This window comes from Sinocyclocheilus grahami, unplaced genomic scaffold, assembly GCF_001515645.1.
Source record: "Sinocyclocheilus grahami isolate Dianchi unplaced genomic scaffold, SAMN03320097.WGS_v1.1 scaffold16.1, whole genome shotgun sequence".
Classification (NCBI taxonomy): domain Eukaryota; kingdom Metazoa; phylum Chordata; class Actinopteri; order Cypriniformes; family Cyprinidae; genus Sinocyclocheilus; species Sinocyclocheilus grahami.
This window is the reverse complement of record NW_015505195.1, coordinates 4,092,967-4,103,860: the sequence shown is the minus strand read 5'-3', so window position 1 is coordinate 4,103,860 and position 10,894 is coordinate 4,092,967. Positions and strand designations below refer to the sequence as shown.

Here is a 10,894-nt window from a genome sequence, read left to right as displayed (position 1 = left end):
TTTTGTTTCATCGAGTTCTGAGAGGGGAGGCTGAGAGAGGGTGGAAGGGGACGGGGGGGTCCATGAGAGATTCAACACAGTTGCTGTGGCAACTAGTTTTGGCCCCTTGAGTACACTAACATACAAATCAGGGTCTGGACTGAGGTCCTGGGCACAAAAAAACAACGCAACCGGAGCTATGGACCACCACGAATAGAGGAAAGGAAACGCTAGTGAGTTTTATTCTGATTCACTAAATCACAATGCCAGTTTAAGGATGGAAAAGAAAAGTTTTCCATTGCATGTTTTGTCATTCTTGTGTATTCAAGGCACATGGCAATCTAAAAACAAGAGTAGGTGTTGCAGTGGCTCACGGAGAGGCCAAATTTCCCTGCTTCTCGAGGGCCCAGGACATCTCACTCCTTTTTTCCCCTTCATGTTGTGTGATAGAGAACAAAATTGGTCTGTGTGAATGAAACTCGTAGTCCCCACAGATTCTGACAGTTACCTTTGATTGTGAGAAACAGAACACAAAAAAGATACAATACTGAATTTAAATTTTTTTTAGGATTACTGATAAACTAATGTAGTTTGATTTGTATTAGTTATATATTTTAGTTTGTACAATCATAAGATATTTTATTGCTCAGTTTTCTTTAATTTTATCAGGTTCTCTTACTTTTTGGTCAAATTACCTACTAAAGCTTTGCAAACTGCATTACATTCACAGAATACAGAACAGCAATAGCTGCTTGAGAAAAACAGGAAAAATGCTGACATTTTGTTTTCATGACTTTCTTTGTTATTAGAAAAACTTAAACAAATTCTCAAAAACTATGTGGAAGAATCCTGTACAAACAAAGCTGTGCACGGGACAAGCCCACACAACGCCTAAAATCAGAAATTATATAAGCATCAACAACGCCCTCCAGTGGTCGCAGATGCTCATTATACACAAAAGTATAGCTTATTTTGCATTAAGATGTTGTTACTGTATGGGGAGTACCAAACCTACAAAAATTACAAAATAAATAAATAATGCAACACTAACAAAAATAAAGGATTTTTTATTTTTATAATGAATAAATGATAAAAACAAATTTCCAGTTAATTGTAGTCATTCATTTTTGTATTATTTTCCCTTTATTATATTCTTTATTTGTAACTTCGTTCTTCATTATAAAATTTTTTTTATTTATTTTTAATTTTCGCAAGTTTTTTCCTCCATAATTATAATCTGGTCAGACACAAAAAAAGACTCAGAAAACTAAATCCAGTTTCAATCAGATTTAATTTTACAACTGTTACAACAGACGTCAAGGACAATATTTAGACTTGACGTCACATTTCACAGAAAGGAAATAAAAAAAATTTAAACAAAAGAAACAGCTCAAATGAGGAGAAAACAGAAATGGTTCACTTCTGCTGTGACAAACTATTATAACACACAGATATTACAGTCAAAAAGCACTGAGGTTTCTACAATTGTCATATCAAAACATTCACATTAGAACGGAAAACCTCTCCTGGTCGGCAAAAACAATACAGATGTCAGTCACTGTGTCAAAGCAAATTCAGCTATACAAACACAAATTCAGACCGATTAGCTTCAGTCCAGTTCAGTAATAGGTTGCCAGATCACCATGATAAACAACCGCACATGAACTCAGGGGCCCATTTATTTATATACAATAGTATATATAGTTGTCATTAGGAGCATCTGTGTTAGTGACACTGTAAATGTTGTTGTGGATTTAACAGAAGTCTCAGTTGTTGTGACTTTAATAAATTAAATAAAACATTTAAGAATGAGCTTTTTCTTCAGATAGCACGTAAGATTCCCAATTTGATAATTTAATTTAATTTAACAAAGTAGGCCTATATTTGTACTTCTGAATTTTTTTTTTTTAATTGCTTGGCAATATGGTAGAAAACCAACAGCTAAATTAAATGATGTTTGGTCTGTGGGGGGCATTTGGTATAAAGCATTTGTGGCCAAATACAGAGGCTAAATATCCTCTGTATTTAAATATCAGAATCCTAATTATTGGTTCATAAGTGAAGTGAGGTGTGGCCAAGTATGGTGACCCATACTCGGAATTTGTGCTCTGCATTTAACCCATCCAAGTGCACACACACCGTGAACACACACCCAGAGCAGTGGGCAGGCATGTGCTGCGGTGCCCGGGGAGCAGTTGGGGTCTCGGTGCCTTGCTCAAGGGTCTCACCTCAGTCGTGGAAGAGAGTGCTGGCTATTCACTCCCCCCACCGACAATTCCTGCCGGACCAGAGATTCAAACCCACAACCTTTGGGTTACAAGTCCGACTCTCTAACCATTAGAGATATACATTATATACTGTAAAAAAGGACTGCAGCAGGATCAATGATAAAAAGAAGTGATTAATAGTCAATGTTTTGCGCATTTTTGGAATGTCAATGTAAAAATATCATGTTATCATTAGTACTGTCAGATGATGCTTTTGCTTTACCTGAACATGCACAAACAGATTAATTTATTTAAAAAATTTAAGATTTATGAAAAAAAAAATGCATGTATAATCTGCTAAGAAGTCTTAAGGGTCAGCGATACAACAGGGTGTCTTCATTTTCCATACATTTCCTTCCTAAAGATACGTAAAGCTTTATTTCATAGATGTACCATAGAGATCAGTGTTGAGCTAGGAAAATTTTCTTTTTCAGTGTCATTTCCTGGCTTTGGCAGAGTTTAGCTGGCATTTTTAATCTGTTTAAGGCCTGACCATGAAGATCAGCTGTCTGTGTGTGTCGGCCAAGCATGACAATGAAGAAGATACTGTAGCTAATCTACAGATGCATTTAATGGGCCATTGTAGACCATTTAAAAACATTCAAGAACTGCATTCCACCGCAGCTCTCTGTCCCTAATAAAAATTGACAAATGGGCTCAAGGTTAATAACATGAATTTAAAATCAGTTAAGCAAAATAATTTTAAGTAAATGATTTTAAAATCTAGAAATCTTTAAACCCTATTTTAAATTTCCTAAAGATACGTAAAGCTTTATTTCATAGATGTACCATAGAGATCAGTGTTGAGCTAGGAAAATTTTCTTTTCCAGTGTCATTTCCTGGCTTTGGCAGAGTTTAGCTGGCGTTTTTAATCAGTGTTTAAGGCCTGACCATGAAGATCAGCTGTCTGTGTGTGTCGGCCAAGCATGACAATGAAGAAGATACTGTAGCTAATCTACAGATGCATTTAATGGGCCATTGTAGACCATTTAAAAACATTCAAGAACTGCATTCCACCGCAGCTCTCTGTCCCTAATAAAAATTGACAAATGGGCTCAAGGTTAATAACATGAATTTAAAATCAGTTAAGCAAAATAATTTTAAGTAAATGATTTTAAAATCTAGAAATCTTTAAACCCTATTTTAAAATGTCAGCTCTGCTGGTATTTAATATTTATTTATATATGGAATTTTTAAGTAAACACTAATACACTGAACTAGCAAAGAACGAAACACCAATATATAAAATATACCTGTATAAATTTTTCTGTTTACAAAAAGTCGCACGTACACCACTCTACTGAGAATAAGTGAAATTGAAATTGTCTGGTACTGGTGCCAACCAAACTGTAAAAATACTCAAAATCCTAGCTGCAATGAGTGTACAATGAAGCTCAGCTTTATCATGCTTGTTAAAAGCTGATAAATATATACCACTTGGTACAGTACGGTTCACTCGACAGTAAATAAAACCCTAACCTGTGCAAAGTTGGGCAAAAGAGAAAGGGGTTTGCCAAGGAAACAAGGACAAAATCTTTTTATGGCCATTTTTGTCTGTCAATGGATGTAAAATCAGTAACTTCTTTTTAAAGCAACTGAACTTCATTAAATGATAAAAATGAATTCTCTGTTACCATTCATATCAACTGAACATAAGAAAAAAGGTAAAAGAAGGGAAAAACTGAAGAAAAAAAATCCCAAACATGAGTTGTTTAAAGGAAACCAGATTTAAAGTCAGTCCTCTTCAGACTGCACCTTGTTTTGAATCTGTTCTGCTCAGTACGATGATATGTCCATCTAACTCTTCTGGAAAAAGAACATAAAAATATCAATTTTAAATACAATGTATGATTTCTTAACATTTATACATCAAGGATTTAAGTGAGTTACATTTACCATACTCGACTGCTTCCCGCTGTGAACTGAAGTGACCTCTGCAATTTGCCGTTGTAACTTGTGAGAGGTGGAGAGGGTGTCATCTTCACCGTCAAGGTCTCGTTCCGACTCTCGCGCCCTCTTACCAGTCACACTTCCTCCTGAGTGCAGCATGTGTCCTGCTAAACACCACACAGAATATTGTAAACACAAAAATAGGAATATATTAACACACTTCCTTAATAAAGCAACTTTTTAAACTTTGGATATGTTGTAAAAAACTATGATATTCATGTAACACGCAGTACACATTTCCATGTCTGTTACCTGAATGTTGTGGACCTGTCATGTCGTGTGAGACATTACATTTGTAAATTCGACTGCTGTGCCCTGTGTCGGTCATGTGATGGTATCCTGGAAAACAAGCAAGAGAAAAGAACTGCATGAGAAAACAGATCTTACGCAGATCTTATTTGCTAATAACAATTATTTACACCTATAAATCTATTAGTGTATTAAATTAATGTGAAAAGTGACACCTGATTGCTGCTGCTGCTGTTGTTGCTGAATTCCACTTGGTCCCTGCTGCTTTTCACTGTCAAATTTCAGCAGAATACTTCCACTCCTTTTACCACTGGAACCGCCTGATACAGCTGGTGCTTTCAGGATGTCAGTTTATGTCACATCAGTATGCACATGACACACACACAAAAAAAACAAAACAAAAAATATATATATTTTAGGGACGGAGGAATGCAGGAGGCACAGCTTGCAGACAGGCGGACGCACTTTAAACTGGACAACAGGTCCCGCCTGTGCTGAGACACTACGGAGATTCCTACTACAACACGTATTAGAAAGCAGAGGCAGTGACCAGGCCCTCCCAATCCCTCCAGATCCAATGACAGAGCACCCTCCCACAACCCCATCCCACCGGCTTCAACAAATCGAAACTCAGGGCTGAGTGAGAGGTTCAGGTTCTCTCCCTGCCCCTCGCACTGCCACTGATCGCTTTTGAGACGACAGTGATCCCATGCCAAGGCAGAGAAACCTGCTAGCCGCCAAAGGAGAAACGCAGTATACTGTCCTCTGCTGCTGGGTGGCCCCCTCATTTTGCCAAAAGAGACTAGAACCCTTTTGCCAGGAACAGTCACATCCTGCCTGAACAAGAAAAAAGCCAGAACCACATTACATGTACAGAAGCAGATCTGAAAAATTGCTGTATGACCTACGGACCGTGATTGACTTCATTGGGACAAAGGTACGACTCTCTCTCAATGCCAGGACTCTCATCTCTTGCATAGGCAGTGCTGCATTCAATGCCTAGAGGACCGCTAAACATTTCAAAAAGAGTCTGATAAGCAGGAGTTGTCCAAACCTAGACTGAAGTCATTGGCATTGGCTTTGGGCCCCACCTCCCATCATGCTCTCTGGGAAATGCAATGTGGCTCTCTATGCATTGAAAACAGGCCAGGCTTCATATATATTTCCCTACCAAGCAGATGAAATCCCTTTTGATGAAACGAGATGCTACCGAGCTAAAGTACAGGCTACTGCATTTCCCGCTGATAAAGCATCAAGCTTCAACCACATTCACAGCTAACAGGTTTCCAAATGCTTTGGCTAAGAATGGCTTTCGTCTTAAAAGCAATCAACCACAATTCACAAAGAGGAAAGGGAAAGCTGAACTTTTCACCCAATCCGTGAGACGACCACACAGAAACACAAAAACATATACGCTAACATGCGTATGAGCTATGATAAATACAATGACAGCAATGTTTACAAGCAGACATATGCTCCTTGAAGGGGCCTATAATGAGGACAATGTGTTGGGAAAGTACCAAAATCCTGGAACACCAAATTCTGGAACTGGAAGGCCTTAGGTGGAAAAGTTAGAACACAAAGAGGCTACATGGGACAGGTTCATGTCTAGACCTCAACTGATACTATTCTGCATCTCAGTCATATATAAAAAACAAATGTTATGTATATGACCCCCAACTGTATAAAATCCCTTGTCCCTTATAAAATTACCCTTCCAAATGACCCAGAAATTCTTTACATTCCTCTGATCGAGTTACTTTAAAAAATATTTCCTCATTCTATTAAACTGTCCTTCTGTGTGGCTAATCTTTAATGCATTCTAGCATTTAAACAAGGGCCTTGTAGGGAAAGCATGATATTCAGCCTGGAATTAGTGTGTATTTTTAGAAGCATTACCAACCTAATGAAATCGCCGTTAGGGTCAGTGCGCCTGCCGAAACCCACTGGACAGTAGCAATGAAAGAACTGTTGAAAGAAAGAGCTACAGGAGAGCCACATCCAGCTGCCTGCATTTACACTCCAGTCAGCATCCAACAGGAGCTCCTCGAACACCTGTCAATCATAACTACCATTATTCTCCAGCCAATCAAAGATGGTGGTTATTAGGTCATTTAGGCATATTAAAAATAGACTTTTACACTACAGTTCGAAAGTTTGGGGTCAGTCTGTAATTTTTTATACTAAACTCTTAAAATGAAGAAAAAAAACATCAAAGAATAAAAAGAATTTACATGGAAATAAAATACCTCAACAACCACAGCTGATAAAATATAGGTCACTATTATCATTATTAGTGTGACTTAAACACTCAAGGTCTATAAACTCAAATGTATCCATCCAGCATATTTTTATATTCCTCCTTAACAGGGGCTGGCAACCCTTCTGACATGAAGTGCCATTTTTTTAATTTTTCACAGTTTTAAAATCTCTGCTCTATGAAATAAAAAATTATATTTTATCTCCCATGTGTAAGATATGCACCTTCATGCCCTCTTCCCAACTGATCCACAGGTCTCCACGAGTGAGAAAACAAGCGACAGCATGACGGGCCAGGTGGTGGATCCAGCCCTCCTGCCTCAGCTGGGTCATAATGGCATCAATCCATGGAAAACCTGTCTTAGCTTCAGCCCATTTGGCTAAAGCATCTGGGTTCTTGTCCCAGGGGATGCGCACACAGATCGGGTTGCCTTCCATCTTATCAAATCTTGGGTTGTTGGTGGCGGCAGTGTAGAAAAATTCCCTCCACAGCAGCTGACCATAGAGGGAGAGTGGAGGAGTGCTGGTTTTCTTTACCTGCAAGGAGAATTTCACACGAATCTAGATATTATATACATTTTTATTTATTAAAAAACAGGATACTACCACATGATTAATATACAGACAATTTTAGCTGAATTCCCAGCAAAAACTGAACTATATAATTATATAAGATACTATATATATATATATATATATATATATATATACACACACACACACACACACCATTATATACATAGATGGATAGTGCAGTCATGTCTGTACCTTCCTGTAGAGGTCTGTGAGTTTGAAATAGAAGAGGCGGCAGGAGAGGCAGCCAAAACGGAGGTAGGGACTCAGGCCAGTCGGACTGGCTAGCAAAGAATTGGCATTCATTCTGGGTCTTTCAAAATTTGCAACCCAAGCCTGTAAAAACATTTAGGAGGGAAAAGGTAAAGTCTAATCTACAATTAAGGAGTACATGTTGGACTAACAATTGTTTGCTATTAATTTTCACTTTCAGTCTGTCCTTTTATTTCTTATAGTTCTTTTAAAGATTGTTACACATTAGAATATTGTATTTCAAAAAAGGTCCATCAATGCATCAGTAACTGCAAAACTTGGCCAATAACTGCACATTACATAGTGAAACTCATGGTCGTAACAACACTTTCTGTTGTATTTGTTTTAGCTGTTAAACACCACCAGGCATATGGCCACAGGTAATCCGAGATTGAGACCACTGATGTACTTATATATATATATATATATATATGATCACACCTTTCGCTCCAGATGCCTTTCAATCCTTGTTAACGCCTCTGTTTCACCTCCTGGCCAGACAGCAGATGGTAGTCCCTCAATGTCAAATCCTGAGTCAAGATTATGTAGGTTAAAAAAAACTATACTAATCTTGGTGGGTTCTTCTTGTATTGCAGTTTATGAAACTTATGCATTTGTGTTAGGTCACAGGAAATGGATACAGTGATGTTATCATTTAGGTCTACTACTTCATTTTAACAGTGTCGTTTACTCACCCTCAAGTTGTTTGAAACCTGTATGGGTTTCTTCTGTTGAACACAAAAGAAAAGATTTTTAAAGAATGTTGGTAACCAAATAGCTGCTGGTAGCCATTGACTTCCAAATTACGGAAAAAAATACACAAAATATGTTTCAGTTAAATAATTAACAGTAACAAGTAACAAAAAAAAGGAAATCTGCTTAGTTTCATTTTTATGGCCGCACCACAAGTTTAAGGAAACAGATGGCTGAAAGCGCATCCTGTTTGTTTTCTTTATTTTAGAAAAGGCACAGTTTTGTTCTTATTGTGAATATACATTAAAAAAAAAAGTAAACCCTTTACAGTTTCAAATGATGTCAGATTTTTTTTTTTTAACGCTGTGATAAGGGTGAAGAACAGTTTACGGTTCAGGAAATATATAGATTTAAGAAAATTGCTGCAAAACTGAGATACGAACTTCAAGCAGAGGATGGGTTTGAAACGACAGTCTATTTTGCTCCCACATCTTGAAACTTACTTTGAGCTCAATCCTTCCTTCATACTTTCTAATGAGTGTAGTGAGGATAGGCACTCTTAATTTGAATGGGGCATGAGATGCATATAAACGGGCACTGTTATTTGAATTAATAAAGCAAAAAATGTTTTATGTTGTGTTCATTCAGGAGACGCATAGTGATGGTCTAAATGAAACTGACTGGAGAAAAGAATGGGAAGGAGTGGTGCTGTGCTCCACTTCAGCTAGAGAAGGGGTGGATGTATTATTTGCCAAGCATTTTACTCCTGCCTCTTTTGAGGTGAAACAACAAATTCCTGGTAGACTTATTGTTATACAAACACAATTTGAAAAATTCAATATTGTGTTTATCAATGTATATGCTCCCACTAATGGCGATGAGAGATTTTTTTTTTAATGATTTTAATGGAATTTTGCAGAGCTATAATTCAGATGAGCATTGGTTTTTAGGTGGTGATTTTAACTGTACAGAGAATTATGTAGAGATTGGAATCATGCTATGCTGTGCTTAAATATAATTCTGTAGTAAAAAAAAAAAGTAAGGTAAAGTCTAGCTAAACAGTTAAAAACTTGAATGTAAAAAAAAAATAATTTTGAGCAGATGAGCTTACTCAATTTGAGCTTAACCTAAAAAGCGTAACTGACCAATCCTTCCATAGGAACTATTGCCATCTACCATTGCCATCTACAAAGTCTTGTATTGTCTTTCCACCATAAAGGCAGATCCACATTCCATGGACTGATTCCAATAAGAGTCAAAAATACCAATAAGCACATTTGTTTATAAAGTATTTTATTTTACATTTTAAAATTGTCTACATTGGCTCAAATTCCAAAATACAGTGAACAATGTAGAGAGTAGATGGTACTGGGATGTCCTGATTTGACTTGACCAGTTACTTGGCCTGAAAAGTTTGAGAACTACTGATCTAAAGCAAAGCCCTGAGGCTTTACCTGATCAACAAGCTGTCCCTTAAACCTACAGATGCTCTGAGTTTCCATTCACAAATATGTTCATTCACGACCCGTTTAAAACTTTAGAAGCTTAACTGCTATTTCCTCTCTACACATCTGCCTTACCAGCTGAAGGGACATTAAGTACTACAGCCTTTACTGAGAAACGCTGCTCTATGAATAAATCAGCAGATGACACTTGGTGCACTTGGATAAAGGTCAGATCATTTTTGTTTTCACTTAAAAAAAATATTCTAAAATGTCAAAAGCACTAGTACGTTATTTAGTTAAAATTAAATTACATAAGAATTTTTTTTTCCATTTAAAATTATTAAAAACTGATTTTTTTTTGTATTCTTCAATATTTAACAAAATATATAATTTATCTTTTTACATAAAGGAACACATTTTGGTACTGTGACAGTTCTTGTTGCAACAAACAAAAGGGATGTTTTCATTTTAACTGCTCAAAGTTCTTTCAGAGTACTTTTACTTGACATTTAGAAACTTTCTCTGTAAAAGCAAAACCCTCTGATCCAGACCAGTAACTTTGAGTCAGCAATCATGTTCACCCAAATACAGTAGACAATTTTGTATGTAAAATATGAGTAAAGAGCAGACAGGACAGAAGTTTCCAAAAGACCCACTGTCACGGTAGGCTTCCTCTACAGAATATTTAGTTCTTTCATTAATGAGGTTATAGTATTTATCTGAAAGACCCGTCCGACCTTCTACCGGTGTCTGTTATTTGGTCCTAGAGTCCTGACTGAGTCCACTAAGTCAGACTGTCTGCAACCAAAGCCCTGATTAGAGAACAGACAGGGACAAAGCTCCCTGTGCTCCAGATACTGGCCGACCGTTCAACACACAAGCACACGCAACTGCACCACCAACACACACATAAACAGACACACTAACACCTCCATTCATGAAATCCAAAAGAACACAAAAACTAATAGCTACTGGGAGCACAAGAATGGAAAACTCAAACCTAATTTTCCTAACTCTGCCCTGTCATCCATTATACCTTATGTAACTGGCCTGGCCTAGATTTGCAGCATGCATGGTCTCCACCACTGGAGGGCATAAAATTAGCCCAGTGACCTCTTTTCAACCACAACAACACTCTTAGCACCTAGTCTGAGAAAAGACCACACTTGTATTCCCTTTCCCCCAGATCATGTGAAAACAGACATAAGACAATAAGGTTCAGTCTTT

General features: G+C 37.3%; 1 protein-coding gene across 1 annotated transcript; it reads right to left on the bottom strand.

Moving 5' to 3' along the window:
* Positions 1-3,006: 3,006 nt before the first annotated feature.
* LOC107550048 (uncharacterized) lies at positions 3,007-8,748 on the bottom strand. Its single transcript, XM_016231273.1, has 12 exons — positions 8,726-8,748; positions 8,225-8,253; positions 7,971-8,059; positions 7,473-7,613; positions 6,930-7,241; positions 6,265-6,500; positions 5,354-5,455; positions 4,911-5,282; positions 4,661-4,797; positions 4,449-4,535; positions 4,143-4,303; positions 3,007-4,052 (listed from the first exon to the last, which is right to left on the bottom strand). The coding sequence occupies exons 1-12, from the start codon at positions 8,746-8,748 to the stop codon at positions 4,044-4,046; spliced, it is 1,698 nt and encodes a 565-aa protein (XP_016086759.1). The 3' UTR covers positions 3,007-4,043.
* Positions 8,749-10,894: the final 2,146 nt, after the last annotated feature.